This window comes from Macadamia integrifolia, chromosome 5, assembly GCF_013358625.1.
Source record: "Macadamia integrifolia cultivar HAES 741 chromosome 5, SCU_Mint_v3, whole genome shotgun sequence".
NCBI lineage: Eukaryota > Viridiplantae > Streptophyta > Magnoliopsida > Proteales > Proteaceae > Macadamia > Macadamia integrifolia.
In genome coordinates this window covers 8,365,712-8,387,059 of record NC_056561.1, presented here as the reverse complement: position 1 = coordinate 8,387,059, position 21,348 = coordinate 8,365,712, and the positions used below count along the sequence as shown (strand labels likewise).

Sequence of the window (21,348 nt, the reverse complement as noted above, 5' to 3'; positions counted from 1 at the left end):
AATTACTTTCCCTTCTTTTCCCAAGTCCCAACTGACCTCCTTAAATAAAATAAAATAATAATAAAAAAAAAAGATAACTTCTCATCATCTTCCCCACTAAATCAAAGATGTTTTTAATCTTAATGAAGTCACCAAAAGATTTCAATCTTTTGACCATATTACCAAAGGAAAGAAGAAGGGCGAAAAGGAGGCAGTTGCGGTGACAATGGCTCGTTGAAATATGAAGAACAGGGCTGAAAAGTGGATTGAAAATTTGTCGTTTTCTTATATATAATGCTAAGTTCAACGGAAGGAAAAAAATAAATAAAAAAAGAACAACAAAAAAAACCTTCCCTATCTCACCAACCCGCTTTCTATTAAAATCTCTAGAGTGTTATAATCCCGACAATGAAATCTTTGTGATTAACATCTTGATTCAACCAGTTAATGTAGTGACTCCAATTACAAATGTAAATAACAAATCTATTCCATATGAAGTCAGATGCCCTTAGATTAGATAAATTTATTCTTTCATATTCCAGACTAGCATGCAACCTCTTTAGTTGGTATTTTTCAGTGAAGCATAATAAGGAGGAAGTGTCAGATTTGAAGCAAAAAACAGATGAGCTCATTGGGAAGACACTGAAGCCTCTGCTTAGTGTAAGGAAAAGAGTCACTGTATTAGATTTGGCCTTTATTTTCTATGCTTAATAGATTGGAAAATTTGATACAGATTGCAATGCGAACTCTTTTGATTCTTCAATGATACTTGGTTTGATATTTTTTTCTTTTTCTCTTTTTATGTTTGGGCCTATTTCCTCTCAGTGACATTTTGCTAGTAGACCATTAGCTATGGAGAATGTTCTTCAACTTGCATAATATGAATCTTAATTGGAGTTAAAATAGGATAATAGCCATGTAAGATGATAATCCACGTAGGTAGAAGAATTGTGCCAGCATGAGCATGACACCCATGAAGGTGTAATAAACTTCTCACACTTGTAGTGAAAGAAACTTTTCAGCAGACTAATGAGGGAGGGATAAAAAAAAGGAAAAAAAAAACTCACGTATTTAACAAGGGGAGAGAGTGAAGAGAGAAGATAAACATAGTTACACTGGCAATGTATACATTAAAAAAAAAAGTGTACTCTTTATATAAGGGAGGAATAGACACACCTTGTATGCAAAAAAACATTGGGTAATTGATCAAAGTGGGTAGCTACAATAGACTCATGGATATTCATGGAACAGATATGGTGGGGAGGCCCAACCACCAATCCACCACACTACACGTATAGACGTGAACCTCCTTGTTATCGTACCTACAATTCTCACTGCATACAAATCGCATAAAGACTCAACAATCCATCTCGTGCCTTTTATTCCACGTCTTCTCTTCAATTCTCAATCAAACTTGCATTCTCTAGGCGCTATGAAATTGGGGGGGGGGTGCTTCTTACCTATCATATGTATCGGCTCGATTATGTCCTGAACTAAAGAGGCATTTTGGCGGGCACGTACATGTAGGAAAGTTGACGACTACGTAGTGCTAAATGACTACGACTACCAGTCAAGCTGGATGAAATTGTCTCCTATTCTCATTGGGGTTGGATAGTGATGAGGAATCGATAGATTGTAGTAGTTTGCCAACCTCTCTAACTGATATATGATAAAATTTTAGAGTGGGTCATTCAAAAAAGGGAAGAGAGAGAGTTAAAGGGCCCTTGTAAAAACAAAAGATGAGAGAAACGCTACCCTATTGGTAGAGGTACACATTAGCACATAGGCCAATTGAGGATTGTATGACACCATAGGGCCCGTTTGATAACGTTTCTGCCGTTTCTGTTTCAAGAAACGACAGAAACATAAATTTTCGTTTCTAGAAACAGAAACAGAATTGAAGGTATTTGATAAGTCATGTTTTTAGAAGTCAATGGTAACCAGTGAAAGAATTACCACAAGTCGTTTCCAGAAACGGATGAACTTGTTTCGCCTGGGTCGTTTCTTGAATCATAAATAAGTAAAAATTTCTATTTCTATTTCTAAAAATAAGTGAAACGAAACAGTTTTATCAAACGCTTTTTACTCCGTTTCTGCTGTTTCTGGAAACAGAAATGATAAAAACGTGTTTCTTGATACGTTATCAAACGAGCCCATAGTCTTTCTGCACTTGCAATGCCTAGGCGTAGTAGATACATGCTCGCATGCAACGTTATTTTTAAAATAATAAAAAAAGGTAAAAAATAAATAAATGAAATAAATGAAATAAAAAAAAAAACATGAATATACTGTTTTTCTATCGACTGTTGTGCGCAGCTTTTTTGTAATTATTGCCGCTGAAGTTTCCCCAATTTGAAAAGGGTAGGGGAAGCAGGACGCAGCAGTTTCACTCCCTATCGTTTGGAGATGGGGAGCTCGAACACCGGAGCAAAGGATGAAGCAGCTTCAGACGGCGATGATAGCAACGGGGATCCTTCCGCTTCAGACACCGGCGTTTTCTCCGAAAGCGAGAAGGTCCTCGCTTTTCACGGCCCTCGACTCTACGAAGCCAAGGTACCTCTTTTCTCCCCCCTCCCCCCTCCTCTCGACATCTCTCTTTCTCTCTCTCACCAATTCTTTTAATTATAAAACTCACGAATGTTTTCCTCGATCTCATATTTGTTTCCCGCTCAATTCTTCAGTTCTTGTTTCGATTAAATTTTTTGTCACTACATGATAAAGTCCTTTTTGCGTGCCATTTTTGAACCATTCGATGGTCGCTGTGACTGAATTCCCTCTCAGTCTGGATCATATTTCTAGCGAAAAAGGGATTTCTTAGATTGAATCATCCTTCATGGGGATAGGTAACGATATACAAAGAGGAAATCGTAGGTGCTTGGTTCTGTGGTGGATATCTTGTGTGAGAATCAATAATACACTGAGTTAAGTGATAATAATAATAGATTTTTCAGTTTTTCTGTCTGGATTTTGTCCGTAGGTTTTACAGTGCAGATTACAGAGTGGACATGGTTCTTTATTCCACCCCTCTCAAGGCAGCTATTTACTTGAAAATGCATTTGAAAAGGAAAAGTAGAGCGTTCTGTGGGAGTACAAAGATGTTATATTTGGATCACATGTTCTGTGAGGTAGAATAAAAAGAGTAATATTATTGACCATAAGGGAGCTTTTCATAATTTTGTGTTATTGATTTTGTATTTTATACCATTATTATATTGTAACAATAAGGATAATGATTCTACAGGGAGAGTGTTAGCAGCCTTCTTCCAAGTGGGAGAAATAGAAATAGAAGAGAACTAAGAGCAAAGTTTTGTTTTGTAATTTTAGAGTCTAAAGTGAAATAGGAAAGCATCCATACCTGTTCTGAATTGCCAGATTATAACCAACAAGTCCTGCTAAGCTTGAGAAAAGAGGCTTGGAGCAAAGAAAGTTGGATTTTTTTGGGAAATTGTATTGTGTACTGGTGATGGTAAATGTGTAGAATTAAAGAAAGTATAAATTAATAATGGATCTGTTACGATGATTGTAGTGCTGAGAAGATGTAAATAGAATGCGTAGAACAATATTATGAAGAACATAATCTGTGATGAAAACATAAGCAGAACCAATCCAATTGGTACTGCTACTTATATGCAGACTATACTCTGATTAGACTGAAATAAAATTCATAAATCAGAAGAGCTAATCTGGTCAATTGTCACCAAGGCCAACTGGATCAGAGATGCAACAGTTAAGTTGATGCTGAACAGATTTCTGCAGAACTATAAAGCAATGTAGAACAGAAAAGAATTAACCGATAAAAGAGATGAGCAGGAATACAGTAAGATTGATTAGAATCATGGGATACCTTGAGTTTATTCACGTGGGTTAGCTGATAATGGAGGACAGAAGATTTTTTTTTCTTTGTTTATGTTAAGTCATTTATACAGCCCCATATGTAGAAAGACATATAAGAAAAAAATTTCTAAAAGACCAAACTAGACTCTTTGCACTAGGAGTCTAGGACTCTTTATGACAAAGGTAACTTAATAAACTGGACAAAGTAGTGAAAAAAAGGGCCACACAATTTGGCTTCCTAAGTCATTAATATCTACAAATGAAAATACAACAGTTTTTCAAACCAAAAAAATTTAATAAAAATGATATAGTTCCCTCATTTAACTAAAGATTGGAAAGAGTTAAACTAAAATTTCACCTCCTTAATGTGGTCCTTTATATTGACCTGAAACAGAAGCGCTTTCGGAATGGGCCTGTAGGACCCGACAGGCTACGGCCCTCCAAATCGGATCATACTTATCTAGCCAATTTATGGCTGCTGCATCATGCAGCCTTGTGTTACTACTCAGATACATTTAAGTTTCTGTAGCAGTTTTCTCATGAATCATATTCCAGATATTTTCCCAAGCATTGCATGAATGTACCAATGAACCATATATGTTAATGAATGGTGTAGTAGTGTAATGCGCAAAGGTCTTAATCTCTGTACTGATTTTCTTTTTTCATATATATAATTTCACAATAAAATGACAGGCATTTCTGCAATTTCTCATTGGTCATGGTCTTGATGAGTATGTGATTCATACACTTAACCTGAAGTTGATGGACAGTGCACATGATAAATTTCCTAGGTAGTTGAGATGGCAACTTCTCATGTAATACTGTGTTATCTTGACTGCAAATTCGTATATAACATAAACAATGAGACTGAACTTGACCACTGGTACACTGTATATTTTTAGTTTTCAACCGAAGTGACTTTTACCTGTGAAATTTGCAAGTATTTCTTCCTAGTAGACTGAAATGATTAGATGATTATTAACGCCATTTTAGTTTAGCTGTCTACCCTGTGACATTTATTCTGCCAGACCCATCACGGAATTTGATGAGTCTCCTTGTTCAAAATTGGAACTCCATGTCATAGGAGTATTAGACTTTTGAGCTCATAAAGTTGAGATGTTTTAATTGGGGGTTATAATATGTTCCACTTGCCACTGTTGTCTGCTCAATATCTTTTTCTCTGGTTTGGAATATTGACGTCTTTATGATAAGCGTCACAATCTGTTAGTGTCTTGGCTTAAGCTTTTTCATTGTTAATGCATAATGTCTGATTTACTCTATGGTTTTGTTTTCAAGATTCTAAAGGTTGAGTTTCGGAAGAAGGAATGGAGATACTATGTTCATTATCTTGTAAGTGCAATTCTTTGTTCTCTTTTTGGTTGCTTTTTATGACCGTTTTATTCATTAGCCCCCTTTTCTGATGAATAATTTCTATTTGAACATATTTATATACTCGATGCGTTGAGTAAGTGACAACCATTTTTCATCTTTGTATCTTAGGTTCATTATTTTTTCTGTTCTGGGTTACTGAATTGGAAGTAAAGACAGAATATTTCTTTTCTTCTCTCAGTACTTTTGACATTTTTTTTTTCCTGGTTTTGCAGGGTTGGAACAAAAAGTGAGTATGCTTATCTGGTCTATGCACTGATGCACTATATCTTACATACATGAACTGATTTCTGATTAATGTCCTAAGGCAAGCTAACATAGAGGATTTAAATCTGTATTAAATACTCTTTGAATATCTTGGTGTGAGTGCTAGGGGAACACTACGTTCTTTGATTTTGACACGTGCAATTTCTTTTCTGTCGATACACTCTACAATTATGCATTCTGCAATTTGCACGCAAGTGTTCATGGAGGTTCTGCCTTACCATTAGCTTTAACTGAGGTCTTAGACTTTCAGTTGAACATTAGGTTTTTTCAATCCATGGAGACTGACAAATATCATAGGTGTATCTGGAGATTTCAGGGTGACTTTGCAGGCTGCTTACATGTTTGCAGTTGTGAACTAGAGCAGATTGTGGGTGCCAACAGCTGTCATCCCTCAAGATCTGCATTAGGAACTCTTGGTTCTGAATAAGAGAATCGGTTGGGCTTGGGATTCATTGTGCACCAGGGTTTAGGTCCAATGTGCATCCCAACTGTATAACTGCATAGTATTATAATTTTAGAAGAAAATTTTTTACATGTGTTCCCAACTGGAGTCAATAAAAATGAACAAAAAAATCACTAATCAGGCTGATTGGGCCGTAGTATACTTTATTTTGGCCCATGGTTGGGTTCATGGGCATTGGGCTTGTTATTTTGTAGCTTTTATTTTATTTATTGTAATAGGATTTTTGTAAGCCAAAAAGTTGGGATTTAAGGGGTACACGGGATTAAGTACATCTGTACATGGATAAGATTCTGTGTGGATTCATGTTCTATCAAGTAGTCAGTTTAATCTAGAAGGGTCCTTTTAAGTTCAACCCTGTGCATGCTTTCTCTGCTTGTTTAATTCTGTTTTGCTTGATAACAATATTCTGTTAGCCAACTCCTTCTCCTGAGTTCTACTTCTGGTTCTGATTCTATTTCTATTTCTTGAATTCATCTTCCCATCGAATTTTCATTGTCCCATTTCTATTATGCTTCTTCAATTGTGAACTTTCTAAATTATGTTTTTTGTGTTGGATTTCTAATTACTTAAATGATTATATGCATAAATGCATGACTAAATCCTGTTCTGGTATTCAAACTCCATGCAATTTTCAGTTTTCCTGGTGCAATTCAAATTCTTAAAATCCTCACTTTTCTGATTTGATCTTTTGAACTTGATTTCCGTTAACTGTTTATGGCTCTGTTTGCTACTAAATCATTCAGTCGGACCACCATCTGAGCTCTGTTTAGAGTATGAAATCTTTGTCTATCAATTCCTGCTGTTGCCTGAATTTTTAGTTCCTATCTGAAGTAGGAAACTATCATAACTCTGAATTCAGCTATCGGATAGCTTTCATAATTTACTGAGATAATCCCCCTACTGGGTAGACCACTTGACCAGAACCTGGTCAATCAGACTGTGTTTGTCAGATTTTTTTATATTTCTCCTAATCTGGTTTGGGTTCTATTCCTGTGATTCTGGTTCTCTAAGGGATTGCTGAATCCTAAAATTTAGGTGGTATAGAAACCCCATTGTTAGAGGTTACATTCCTGCAATGTCAACAATAGACGCTAACAAGTAGCATCTTATTTTGAGACCTGTAGTACCCAATCCATCTGATGGCCTAACCAAGGAAATCTTTAATATCAATTTTTGGCATTATAGGTTGAATATCATATCAATGCAGGTATTTCTTTGAGTTGTCTGACAAACTGTCCCGAAGAAATCTGCAACTATTATGCTTTCATTTGGCAAGAGCCAGTTTTACCTTTGTCCACCCTCTCTTTTTCTTTTGCAAAATAAAAAAGTTATAATTGCAAGTCTGCAATTTATGGTTTTGAAAGCGTACATAGATATTGTAACAATTTATTATCATGTATTTGATTTCCTAGAGGTGATTGTACCATTTTTTAGGTTGCTGTTGTTTTGGTAGTGACTGTGTGCCTAATATGCTGGTAGCATTATATAAAACTGAATGTTCTCCTTTGTTATTAGACTTTGTTTTAAAAGTATAGAGAAGAGAATAGGGGCAAATGAAGCTAAATTGTTATGAACTGCAGCTTTCCCAGCTATAATGTGACTTGTCACTGTTTGCATTTGATTTTCTGGACTTGAATGACAGTTGGGATGAATGGGTAGCTGTGGATCGTTTAATGAAATTTACTGAGGAGAATGTCCGGAAGCAGCAGGATCTTGAAAAACAACTGAGTGCAGATAAGAGTCTTAAGTTAGGGCGTTCAACACAGATCAAGCCAAAGGGCTCTACAGGTTTCCCACTTAGCTCTAATCATTTAATTTGTTATGTGTTCTGATCCTATTTTAACTATATTAATTCTTTTCTTTTCAACTGTATAAATCTTTACTTAGTTTGTATCACTCCTAGTTCGCTTAATATTATTTATTTTATGGGGAAAAGGGAAGAGAGGGTGGACCATGGTGCAACGGTAAGGTTGCTCCATTGTGATCAAGTGGTCACGAATTTGAGTCGGGAAACAGCCTCTCCGCGAAGCGGGTGTAAAGCTGTGTACATTATAACCCTTCCCAGAACTTGCAGTGGCTGGAGTGTCATGCACTGGGTATGCCCAGGGGAAAAGGGAAGAAATCTCTGCTAATAGACTGTGAGAGGAACTGTAGTTAGCCCAAAACCAAACGCTTATGACCTCCACTTCCACTCCCTTGCCTCCTGCCCACCAATTATTTTTTAGTGATGGGACCCACATAGAAGGGTGTGGTACAAGATCTATAAGAATTGAGATATATATATATATATATATATATTTTTTTTGAGGGGTGGGAAGCAGGTAGAGATATAAATGGGTTGAATATGCATCGGATGTGATTGGATCCGGATACCCCTAAACAGATACATATGCTAATCAATCCGAATTTTTGACTATCTGGTTATATGCTTGACTTGTGTAACCTGGACCTTCCTCCCCTTCGGTAGATACGATTCGCTCTCAATCTATGACTCTCAATTGTCTTAGCTCTTTCCTCATTCTCTAGAACATGTCGAATATTCAAGAACCCTCAAGATCATGAGCTACTTAATTTTTTTTATTAATAGTTGGATATCTATTCGAATCGGATAGATTATGTTCCGGATTATCTGAATTCGGATCTGGATCCGCTTTGACTGGATATGGATACCCCTAAACAGAGACACTATGCAAATCGAATTTGGATTTTTGACTATCTATCTACATTCCTATGGGAGGGAGAGCAATATGCATACTACCCTTTAGTATTGTCATTAAAAAGGGAGGTTTAGGTTATTATTTTACCTGCCAAGAGTCCAAGTTAATTATTTCTAGAAAGGGTAATTTTTTCTGTGTACTTTTTTTTTGGAGGGAGCTTAACCAATTGGTTTTTTATTCTCATAGCTCTTGCCTGTGAAGCTTTGTTGATGAAGTGAGGATGCAGACTCGTTTATTTATATCATCATTGAGTTGAGTGGTAACATTGTGGACGGAAACACAGGTCATTCAATAAAATTTGGGTTTTCAAGGTTTGAATGTCTCTATTATACTTGGTCCATATTTCTAGGAAACCCTATTGGTGTTTTTTGGTGCCTGTCCTTAGCCCAGGCTGGGGGTTGGATGGATCATGTTGATAGCCACTAGACAGCATCCAAAGAAACTTCAGCCAAAAGCTTTTACATCACCAGAATGAAAGAATGAAATGCATGTGTCCAACCCCAAGTAGGTGTAACGCTTAGCAAGTTGATCGAGTTGAGTTAATGTTTCTAGGAGTCATTTACTATAAAATTTTCAGCTAAGTAAATGCATAAACTTGTATGTGTTCAAGAAGGTTGTAACCACACTCTGATCTGAGCCTTGTTGGCTCCTCAGATGGCTATTTGTACAGGGAGAGACCTGTCTTCAATAGTCTGTCCTCCACACTTGAAATTCCCATTTCTGCAATGATTATGTGTGAATTCGTTTTGCCTATCAGTTCCCTCGTCAAAATGACCTGCCAAGAAAGTCTTGATATTGTATTTAATTGTCCACCTCCTCCGGTGGCACATCCACAAAGCAACATTTCCTGTTGATCCAGATTTTATGGGATTCATGTCCTTTCTCATAATTCACATGAATGATTTGACAGAGATTTTCTCTCAATGACAACCTATCCCTCATTGATGTGGCTTACAACCTGCAGTGATGGGCAAAAGTGACAATGCAAATGAAAATCCAACCAATCCTTTACCTAAATATAGCCGGATTTGCTTGAAAATGAATCTATACAGCCTTGTCTGTGTATTCTCTTATTTGACAACACTTATGCTGAATACTTGTGCCTAGACATTTGCATTCTCTTACTTGTCTAGTGTCATTCCTTCTGGACTGTCATATGATTATAAATGCACTTTCTGATCTTTTGCTATTTTGAAGATTATTTTATGATATGATTACTTAAATGATAGAAGGATTTGGAATGGTGCATATTTACAGTATGTATGCAAAAAACTGTTATCAAAATAATTTCATGTTATTCTGTTCTAGATCTATCCATTCTGCCATTTTATCCTATTTCAATTTCAAGGAAGCACTATCCTGAATCCAATTTGAGGTTTTTCTCACATTCTATATTTTCATTCCTTGTGTTATTGTGATGCTATATATTGTTGTTGGGTCCTGCAGATGCAAAAGTGGATAAAGAGGACCTTAGGAACTATGGTAATGTGGTGTTCTGTACTTAAATCCAAATCCTTTTTTGTATTTTTTGTATGGATGTATTTGCAACCTTCCATTTAACTACATAAAAGCTGTTGCAGGACCTCAAAGTGCCTTTTCTTTTCTTTTGAAAATTGTGTCTGGACCATGCAGCATTGCTAGTCTCAATTCATGTTCACCTTTCTCTTTTGGAATCTTCATGTGTGTGCATGTGTGCATTTGTGTTTGTGGGAAGTATTGGTTATGAGGCGTGGGAGAACAGAATTTGCATTTCCTACAAATCATGAGATCAAACGTTGGCTGTTTCTGTGCCCAGCAATCAGGTGACAAGAGGAGTTAGCTTGTGGTTGTGTTCAATGTGTTCAGGTGGTTATGCTTTAGTATTTAATTTCCAGTCTTTGCGTTGATATGTTTTATGAATAAAAGAGTAAAGAATTCCATAATTCATAACATTGGTTTGGTGTTTGGTGACTTGGGTCTAAGTACTAATTTTTATTATAGTAAAACCGACATAAATGTTTGGTTTAAATACTACTAGCTGTCTCGAGCTCATCAGATTCGTCCTTCAATCTTGCTACATCTATTGGTCCGGGGTCTTTGGGCTTCCCCAATCCACCACCAAGGCTGCAGAAATCCTTATGTGTACCAACCACCAACCTTAGGAAAGGTGTTGACTACACTAGATTTCTCCACCCCATTAGCTGGCCCTCCATCTGTCTCCCTCGTCAGGAAGTAGGTCTTGGTCTGCATAGAAAACTTGACTTCTATGCTTTCCTCCGTACCTAGAAAATTTGCATCCGCTGCTGACCTCTTCAAGCAATGTAATTTCTTGTGCACCTGAATTGCATTAAAGTTCATTCTAGGTTGTAAGTGATTCATTGATCTGTTTAGGAGTACCTATCTTGTTTGTCTTTGTTGAATTGTTTTTAGCATCTGGTGTTATTTCAATGCAAAAGTAAAAGTGAAGAAAGTTGTTTCGTTTTGGGAGAATTCCGTTTGTTGATACGTTTAATGATATTGCAGTGGCAAGAGGGAAGAAGAGAAAGAATGACTCTGGCATTGAGGTGTGCTTTGATTATAATTTTGTTAAAGTGCTTGAGATAGTTCATTCATTTTGTCATCTTGGTATTTTTGAACCCTTTCGGATCTCATTTTAGTTATGCCAATGTTTTCTTTTGGATAGGTATATTGAACTAGTGCTCATTAATTATGCATGGTGGTCTTCTTCGTGATTGAACACATTTGACTGTTGCTGATACTTATATCTTCATTATTTCTTACGTAGGTACCTATTGCATCCATAGTTTAATAACTTAGAAAATCAAACTCACTTGGTGGCTAGCTGATCCAAGTAGGTTGGCAATCTGACTCTGGATTGGCGGGCCAATGCTAAATTGTGAAAATTCCATTTAAAATAGACAGTATACAAATTATCAAAAGAGATACAAGAGAGAAACTGAATTCAAGTCACTAGAGAGAGAAATATTTAGAGGACGAGAAATGGGAAGACGAGTCACCAGAGAAATGAAGAAAAAATGCACGAACCAGAGGGAGAGTTTCAAGGCAGAGAAGACGGAGATGGAAGGTGACATAAGGAAATCACCAGAGAAATGAAGAAAAATTGCAGGACCCAGTGGGATAATTTTCACCAAAGTTACAAGACTTAAAAAACTGAAAGAGTCCAACATCTTATACGTTCTAGAAGTGAGCTGGAAGAGCTTTATAGCCCAAACCAGTTCCTTCCTATGTTCAAATTTCCCTGAAAAGCAACTCTGTGATTGTAACAATGCTAGCAAAGAAACATGTAATCTATTCCCAATTTGGGGATATTTTTGTCTTTATTCTTTCTACAGTTTTTGAGGAATTTTAGGCATCTCATTATAATGTTGGTTAGCTTCCCGTTATTTCCGTTTCAGTCTATCACTAATTACAGACCATGCTACTGGTTGAATTAGAGAATTTGGTTATTAAATTGCTGATTCAGATCCCTAAACCTTTCTCTTTGCAACTATTGTTGGGACTTGGGCCCCACTCTAACTACTTTTTTTTCCTTCTTCTTAGGTTAATTTCTACCTTATTCCTTGGTGATTCCTAATTTTTTTTTCCCCGAACTTCAGTAGCCACATTTTGAAAATCTTTACTTGATTTTTTTATATCATGACTGTGTTGAGTGCCATGCGTTTTGAAGATTATGTTCTCCTTTAATGGTTAATTATTTTGCCTACTTATGTTTGTTTGACTGGGTACCACCAGTAATTTAGAGTTCTCCATTGTTTAGGAGAAGGATACTGAATCAATGGAGAAGCTAGTGAAGATCCAAATTCCATCAACTCTAAAGAAGCAACTAATTGATGATTGGGAATTTGTCACCCAACTGGGTAAGGTAGTTATTTTCTATACTGCTTTTGTCATTTTCTGATTCTTACTGTGCAGTATTTGATTCTATATTGTGATGTTTTTTTTACTCATACTCATCTTTGAAACTATGGCACATGTATACAATTTTGTTGTTATTGTTACTATGGAGCTTTGTGCTTTTGTTTTCCGTATGGAGATCTATTTTTCCAGTACTAGAGCATCAACATTCTTTTCTTGTTCCTTTCGAGAACTATTATTATGGTACAAGTTCAGTAATTAAGCGTAACGAGACTACAGCGTACCTCCAGTATTGGTTGTTACAAGCTTCTTGGATCATAATTTAGTAAATAAGGATGTGAATTTGAGGTCATCCCATATAATAATATTCTTCAAGTTGAAGACAGATTTGGCAGAGTAAATTGATTGAAATGAATTTGAAAGGTCATTAAGGCTAGATGTAGTGTAGCCTTAAAAAAAGGGTGGAGATGTGTGGATGTGCAGTTTGAACATGGAGGCAGTTCTTCATTTTGAAGCCAGATCGCTGATTGCAACATGCTCTAATGAGTACCTTGAGGAAATCATAATTGATCAGAACTGGGTCAATAGAATGGACTTTAATAATGGAACCATAAACTAAGCTGTTTACTATCATTTTGGTTGTTGAAGTTTTATTCTTCTTTTTTCTGGCAGAATTTCTATTTGTAGGGTACATAATTTCTAGAGGGTTAGACAAGGGGCATGGATGTACAACTATCCATTGTCATTCATCTGACTGATGTACTTACGGCTGTACTCCATATCATGCAATACCATGATGAAATGGACATTCTGCTTTCAATTTTTGGTGAATCTTTAGGCCCCTGTTGAACTGATGATTCGAATGGAATTGTAGGGGATAGGAAGTATGAATTTCAATCTAACCCCTTTCTTTATGTTATGATTTTAATATTGGCCTGTGAGATTTTGGTTATGCATTTTTAAACTACTGTGATATGAATGGAGTTCAGTTGGTTCCTTTCAGTGAAACCTTTGTATGGTATGCTCTTAAGGCCTGTACGTTGCTTCACATTTACGTATGTATGTTGCTTCACATTTACGTATTCTTTTTCTCATGCAGTTATCTTTATTCTTGTTACTGTGTCCCTTTGTTGCTTTTTGTGATGGGATTGATGATTGGGACAGTGGAACCATGTATGTTAATGACATTAACAACAGTTTCTGGGTTCTTTTCTCTTTGAAGCATTTTCAGCTTTTGCTCTCTCTTTCTCAGTCTAGCGTGTGCATGCACAGACATGCTTACAAATGCTTTTGCTTAGTAAAATTTCATCATGTAGGATGAGCATTTAATTTCTGATGTTTATTCACTCATTCATTGTATTCTATCTTGATTTAGCTCCTGGTCATCATGTCACTGCTATTCTAAGAAGCTGATCTTTTGGGAACACCTTGTTGCAGCTTGTTAAACTTCCGCGTTCCCCATGTGTTGATGATATATTGAAGAAGTATCTTGATTACAAGTCAAAGAAGGATGGCATGTGAGTTTCATATGTTGTGCACTTGTATTTACTGCATGATTTATTAATCATATAATCCACTGTAGCTTTCCAGTTCTTTACATGCTTGGTCATATTTTTTGAATTTTTTTAGATGATGTTCTTTCATTGTCCATATGCCTGGAAAAGCTGCTCCATTGGAATTATTCTTTATATCAACATTTAATAACATGATACATGAATCATTGGTATTTACTGGGACCCTTCATTGTTATCAGTATACACAAAATTAAGGGAAGAATCACACAAAAAAGTTGCCCATTTTCTCCTTCAATAAATAACCTAAGAGGGAAAATACAAATGAAAAACTGTAGCAGGGGACCAAAAAATAAATCCCATGCCAGAAAACGACAGAAATAGTTCAGATAGAGAGGAGTTACCTGGATATTTTGAAGATAAGAGATCCTGGGTCTGTGATCTAAATGAAGAATAATCTTTCAAATCATTAAATATAGAGTTATTCACAGAAGATTGCCGAACCGACTGTTCAGGATTCTCTCACTACACACAATTACACCAGCAAAGGCTTATGAGTTATGGGCCATGATAGAGTAGACCCAGGGTCCACTGCCTTGACCCTAAACCATGCGGAAGTACCACTATATAATTTTAATTGTGGCAATGGGGAAGTGATACAATAAACTCTACGGTGTATGGATGCTGATATATGTGTAGTACATATGCCTCCTTTTCCCTCTCCACCCGCTTCCTCCTCCCTCCCTACTATCTTTTAGCAATAGCTAGCATTCTAGCAATGCCCACCTGTATTGCTGTAGCTTTTTTTTTTTTTCTTCTGCTACTGCAACTCCCCTGCAACTTCTCTCTAATTTCTTACTCCACCATTCGATTAAGACATTTTTAGATAAATGCAAACTTTCAAACATGAAGCTTTCATCTTTCCCCCTTCTGAGGGATTGTTTTCCTTCTTGACTAAAAATATAAATCCAAACTCTCTGTTTCTCACTCAGATATGATTCTAAGATTCCTTTTTGAGTAAAAGCAGAACGGGTTTTGAGAAACTATACCAAAGAGGAAAGGTATTTTGTTTCCTGTTTGTGCAGGGATATTTTAATTCAATCTGAATTCCCAACTACGTGTCTGCTCTGAAATCCCCACTACATGTCTGCTGCATATTGAATACATGCCCTTATTTTTGCTTCTGAATTTTTAGACAAGAAATGTACTAAACCTGTACCATATCATTACTGTATCCTATTTTTATAGACCAAATTTTAATAATAATATTGAAGTCCTGACCCAATTAATACCCATACATATCCAAATCCCTTTTTTTGGCTGTACCTGTATTTACTAACTATGATCACACCTGGGTGGGTGGTGCTAGATGGTTGATGCCATTGTCCTGGTAACTGACTGTGCAACCTGTGAGTTCACACGTCCCCTTAAATGTTTGAAAAATGATCAATTTCAATATTTTGGACTAACAATCCATTTTTTGTTGGGTCATCTGAGTTGATTTTTACAAACGCACAATATGCAATGATTATGCTCATAATGTTTTTTGTGGATATAGGGTGGCTGACTCGATTGGAGAGATTTTGAAGGGTTTACGTTGTTACTTTGACAAAGCATTGCCAGTAATGCTCTTGTACAAAAAAGAGCGTCAACAATATCATGAAGCTGTTACAGATAATGTATCTCCTTCAACTGTATATGGTGCTGAGCATCTATTACGCCTATTTGGTTAGTTCATCAGTAAATTCTTCCATCATGAAAGTTATTTGTCTGATGTGATCTACTTTATTTGTTAATGTGATTATCTGCTAGCATTATCTTAATACTTTTATGCGTTTATCTGTATAAGTGTATTTTTGCAATTCGGCACTTTAACATGGTTAGGGCTGTAACCCCATTCTTGGGCTTTTAGCTTTGTGAAGGGCATTAGCCCACAGTTTCATATCTTTGATGAAGAATCCCAGAATGCCACTTTTGGGTTTGCACTTGCTCGATGTCATGGTCAGGGTTCTGGGTATTGGGAAAACTCACTTCCAACTTCCAAGCTTTGTTGATCATCTTGTTCTGTCTTAGCAAGATGGTCGGTTGTTTAGTCAAACTGTGGCTTGGAAGCTCTCTATGTTCACTGAGGTGTTCCATGGCCTTGTAAAACTTATTGGTTAGGACCTTTTTATTTTTATTTTTTATGATTTCCAAACCATGCAGATCCAATATGTATAGCTCCTGATCTTCTTGACCCTCTTTTGGATGACATGTCAACTTCTCTAATGTCTTTTTCTTTTTGATAAGTAATGATGTAATATTATTGATGATAGAGAAAAAACATTGGTAATGTACAACAACATGAGGCCAAGGCCTCAAAGACCCACAATTACATTTGAATACAAGTACAAAGAGTCTGTGTGTGTGCCACCCACCCTAGCCCTTTCATCCACAATCGAGTTGGATGACCTCAATCTCCAAGAGAAGGAGAAGTTTCCTGATCTTTAAGAGATCTTGCTTTACTGGATTAGGTGCATATGTCTCTGTGGGCCTCAATATGATTGAGTATCCAGCCAATTACTGTTGCCGAGTTTCCTTCAAATCTTCAATAATAGAATGCATCTATGCTTACTTAAGAAATTGTGATCTCCATACCCTATGTAACAGCCTTCAACTCAGCTGTAGCGGAGTCTGCCAAACTAACGACCAGTGTAGGCTACCATGATGTTTCACTCCCTGATCCTGGACACCATGCCAACACCAGACCTGGATGGAAAATGCAAGAAAAAACATCTTTGTCCTTTTTCCTTTTTCTTTTCTGTTTTTTTCCTAACTGAGTTTTTCTTGGAAGGGGGGGTGTGTGATCACCAAAAGCCCCAAAGCTCTCATTTCAAACTTCTTTTGCTTTCTGTTTTTCCCCCCATCCCTCTGGTCTCATTGTTTTCCATGCCAAGAAGAAATCATTGACATAACAAAAAAGAACCCTTCGTATGATCTCCAATCTCCACCCCCTCCATGTCATTCCTCAACATTCTTCAATTACCTTCCGTCTGTTCTTTCCTTATGCGACTGCCAAAACATTGGTAATACCAGAAATTAGAAGAAAACCGATCTGTACTATTTTACATTTTTACTCCTTTTGGCTCTAACCCCTTTCCCACAAACCTAGCTTTTTTCTTTCTTGCCAAACTCTCCTCTCTTTTTTCTTTTTTTTCCCCCCTCATTCGTCTCTTCTACCAGACATTTGATAAGGAAATAGCTGACAAACAAGGACTCCATATCTTTTTGTGTCAATGCCGATTCAGCCACTGCTGAAGATGAGGACAATGGAGGGATGGAAGGGATAGGGTTGGAAGATTGGTTAGGAGCGCTTTTCATGATTCTTTCCTTTTCTTTATTTTTTTTCTAATTTAAGAAGTAAAATACAACATAGTTGTTCCTACCACTTGTCTTCTGTCATGGTGGGCCCCAGCACTCTAGTACATGGACCAATGATATTAGAGGGTCTGACAAGGACTCCAACAGGGTCTAGAGAATCCAGAGCCCACATGTACATGTGAGAATCGTGCTAAATCTGGCCCATTCTTCCTTTGATCTTCCTTATGACAGTCACGTCACCTTCATTGCTTCTTGCCACTTGTGTAGCACATTGAACTGTGATTTGTACTTTGCATTAAGAATGGAGTGAATCAATGGATTCAAATATTTTAGAGCTTCAGTGATCTTACAAGTATGTCTACGTGCTGCATTTGGTGTTGCAAGTACACTTCCACAATGTTCAAATCTGGATTTTGTCAAGTTTGATTATCATTTTGCTTTTCATAGCTTTGGTTTCTTTTTTAATTTATTTTGTGTTTCATATGCCCCCAAGTTTCAAAACTTATCTGGCTCTTGCAGTTAAGTTACCTGAGTTACTAGACTATGTGAACATTGAAGAAGAAACACAGACACGCCTGCAGCAGAAGTTGCTCGAGTTTCTGAAGTATGTTTATGTTTTCTGTCATTGTTTCTGTTATATTTAGAAGCCTATTGGAAATTGGAATAATCAGTTCATGTAACTACTTATTTATCTTAAACAAACATTAATAGCATTTGTGTAACTGCTTATTTATCATGGAACAAATATTAATAGCTTACTTGAAACAGTTCAGAACAATTTGTTAGCTTTGGTTTTGGCTAAAATGTAAGCAGTCACCTAGGTGATGCCGAAGCCAAACTTTGGCATAGTGCTCCAGGACTCTTTCCTAGGAGTCTGTATGGCTGTTGGCTAACTCTCAATCCTCAGAAGCACAAATCCATGTGGTGGTTATGTTGCTTATCATCGACATCTCCAAATAGCGTGTACAGTCATAAAAAATAATAGGATATTGATACAGTGTGACAAGTATACTTACAACTATAAATTTAAACACCGCAAGAGCATCTAACCTATATTAGTTTATTCTCTTGTTAGAAATAAGAAGTTATTATGAGAGCACCCCTCTGATATTTACGATGCACTACAAATAGAAACAAATGAGTATCAATCCATTTGATGTTATTGTGCAATGTGATGAATTTTGTTTGGTAAATGCAAAACAGCTGATAGATTGTTTACTTTTGTGATGCAGATTCATGCAAAAGAATCAGAACGCATTCTTCCTTTCTACTTATGACAGCTCCAAAGGCTCTGAAGGAAGTGCTGGGGATCAAGATTAAGATGCAAGATGATTTGATCAACCCTTTGGCACAGTTTCATTGGACATGTTGCATGTACCTATTTGTTCTTAAAGCTTCACAAGGAGGTTGGCACACATCTTCTGTTGTAGATTCACTGTATGATTGTAATTTTGGAGTGATTAAAGATACTTGGCGGAGCAGCCGAGGTTCACTCATGTAATTGCTGAGACTTGTGTTTGTGCTGCACATCCATTACCATCTCAAACTATCACTAAATTTCTTCCCGGTGGCACTTAGGTAATAGATTTGAAGAACACCTTTTAGTATGCCAGCATTTCATGCTTCTAAAATATAGCACAATATTAATTTACATAATTTATACAGGCACAGCATTAACCATGAACATGATAACCGATGGTAGAAATAAGCAGTGCATGTGAGCATTCTTAAGTTAATAGTGATCACTGGCGCTTTGGTAAGTGCCATAAGGCTGCGAGTGTAGCTTGGTTTGGTTTGTCCTGAATCAAGTCTAGGCCAGCCCAATCTTAGTTCAGAAACGCTGGGTCCTTTGGTATGGGAGTTGACCCGTGTAGACTGCAGTGATCTCTAAATATTTGGCTTCTGCTATGATCCTTGAATTACTGAAGCTTCAAAATTCTGGACATTAACAGGTTGCGAAGCATCCTTTTAAAAGGATGAGGAAGCACACGAGGAGATCAGGCAATTGTGCAGTATCTCATATATATTCGCTAGTAAGGAATGCAATGGTGAAATTCCAAAATGTTAAAATTAGGCAAATTTCTATTTGATTGCCCTCTTTAAAATGAAATTGTTATCCATATTTGGCCATTATTGCAAGTCATATATGTTAATATGCTAAATCTATGTCAACAGTTAAAATATCAATTTAAAAATTCAAATTATGACAAGAGTTAAAAACTTCAAAACCGAAAATATTTGAGAATCATAAAAATTGAGCACCTACAGTGCTTTTTATAATTCCAGATGGACAAAAGTTCACGCCAATCAAAATTTAGTAATAGCCTAGTCAAATATTCTTTGCCATATGGCGTTCCACCTTAAGATTTTAAACAGCTCAAAATTCCAGTAATGTTGTTACCCAAAAAAAAGAGTTCCAGTAATGTGCAGCTGCATGTTCGAACAGAAGCTTAACCCCGCATCCCAGCTGCTGGTATTCTGCATTTCCTTCAAAAACTAATCTGAAATGATGATCTCTGGTACCATGCTCTTCTTTCCTTTTTCCTTCATTGGGTTGGCTGTGGGGTGACCGGGACTAAATGGTAATCATACATTGGTTGTTCTTCAGATGCTACAATGTGGTTCAAACTCTAATAGTTTCAAATATTAAGCAACAATTTATAGGTGATTTTCATGTACTTCTTCCCTCTTTACATGTAAAAGAATCAATTAAATTTCCCATCAAAGCAAAGTGACCCCAACCCCTCCGTTCAAGTGACGTGTCTCGGCCATCACTCACAGTATGCTTTGTTGGGTTACCACCAACATCAAAGTTAACTGAAATAGATGTTCATAATGTATCTTGTTGGGTTGAAGCCACTGAGAATCACTGCAAACAACGAAATGCATGTTGATTATCAGCTGCCATATGTAACCAAAAAAAATAACCAGGTGATGTATATGTACTTACAGATGGGGGATAGGACAATCACGATGCCAATTGGTAACAAGAAAAAGGTCGTTCTGTCCAAAAAGGGCAGTACTGTAGTGCATGAAACAGAACATAATCAGAGTATTATTCATAAAAGTTCTCTCATCAAATCACTTTAATGAAACAACAAATACTTGAGCAACATATGAAAGGATGATGCAGATCCTTGCTGCAGCCACATGGGGGCACACTTCCAGTGACGTCAGACCCACCACTCAATATGACAAAATATCTCTCTAGTAATCATCCACTAAACTGATGATAGTAGCCAAACTACACATTTCTATGAGCGTTCAGCATACTGTGACAGTACCAAAATAATCCAACGAGGATCACTGAAGGGAGCTTTGGATGTCTATATGAGGTGATTGCAAGTACGTGGTGCAACCTCCACATGTGCCCTAGTACAGGCAAGGCTGAAAGTTCATCTGCTTCAATCATCCCATATCAACCCAAGTGTTTTCCCTGGATATATGAATAACCTCACAAGTTTTTCTTACCATCATATCCTAAAAAGTTGAGGTAGTGGTAATATGAAACAGCCACCATGAAAAGCAAATTTGATAACGCCACCGGAAAGAAACCATGTGCAACCAAGAGTGGTGATAAAAAATAATGGATCACTGGCACAAGAAAATATCAGTAACATCCTGGTGCAAATAATTAGTTGATTTTTTCTAATGGTACCCAGAAGTTAACAATTACCGTAAAGCATAATGAACAGTGGGAAGAAAGAGTTGCAGTGCACATCAAACGCATACAGCCTTCACAGACAAAGAAGTGAGGGGTGGGGAAAAGTCAGCAAAAAAGCCCCAAAATAAGGAAAAGCAAGGAATCCATTTTTATGTACAAATCTATATCCAGCCTATAACTTGAGAGGTATGGAGTGATAGAAACAGAGGGACCAAAACAATAAACAGAGAAGCCAGTCAAGATCAAAAGCTTTTACCAGCACAAAAAACTATGGCTGAGAATAGCAAACTTTTTTTTTTTTTATAGGGG

At 36.9% G+C, this 21,348-nt stretch overlaps 2 protein-coding genes across 3 annotated transcripts in view; one reads left to right on the top strand and one right to left on the bottom strand.

The window, feature by feature from the left end:
* The first annotated feature begins 2,291 nt into the window (after nucleotides 1–2,291).
* LOC122080126 (protein MRG1-like) lies at nucleotides 2,292–18,982 on the top strand. 2 transcript variants are annotated; one of them, XM_042647019.1, is made up of 11 exons: nucleotides 2,295–2,532; nucleotides 5,110–5,163; nucleotides 5,418–5,431; nucleotides 7,575–7,720; nucleotides 10,096–10,131; nucleotides 11,152–11,192; nucleotides 12,407–12,511; nucleotides 13,942–14,021; nucleotides 15,574–15,743; nucleotides 17,895–17,979; nucleotides 18,608–18,982. In XM_042647019.1, exons 1-11 carry the CDS (start codon nucleotides 2,386–2,388, stop codon nucleotides 18,693–18,695), a joined length of 966 nt encoding a protein of 321 aa, XP_042502953.1. In that variant the 5' UTR covers nucleotides 2,295–2,385; the 3' UTR covers nucleotides 18,696–18,982. The 2 variants fall into 2 exon arrangements, with proteins under 2 accessions (XP_042502954.1, XP_042502953.1); XM_042647020.1 differs by lacking the exon at nucleotides 10,096–10,131 and having other exon boundaries at nucleotides 2,292–2,532.
* Nucleotides 18,983–19,612: 630 nt separating this feature from the next.
* Nucleotides 19,613–21,348, bottom strand: part of LOC122079699 (protein unc-50 homolog) — an 11,996-nt gene continuing 10,260 nt past the window's right edge. The window contains exons 6-9 of the mRNA XM_042646379.1: nucleotides 21,052–21,110; nucleotides 20,847–20,969; nucleotides 20,326–20,397; nucleotides 19,613–20,244 (exon numbers count right to left, since the gene is read on the bottom strand). Of these exons, the coding sequence (XP_042502313.1) occupies nucleotides 20,189–20,244; nucleotides 20,326–20,397; nucleotides 20,847–20,969; nucleotides 21,052–21,110 (310 nt within the window). The 3' untranslated portion in view covers nucleotides 19,613–20,188. The remainder of the gene's footprint in view (nucleotides 20,245–20,325; nucleotides 20,398–20,846; nucleotides 20,970–21,051; nucleotides 21,111–21,348) is intronic.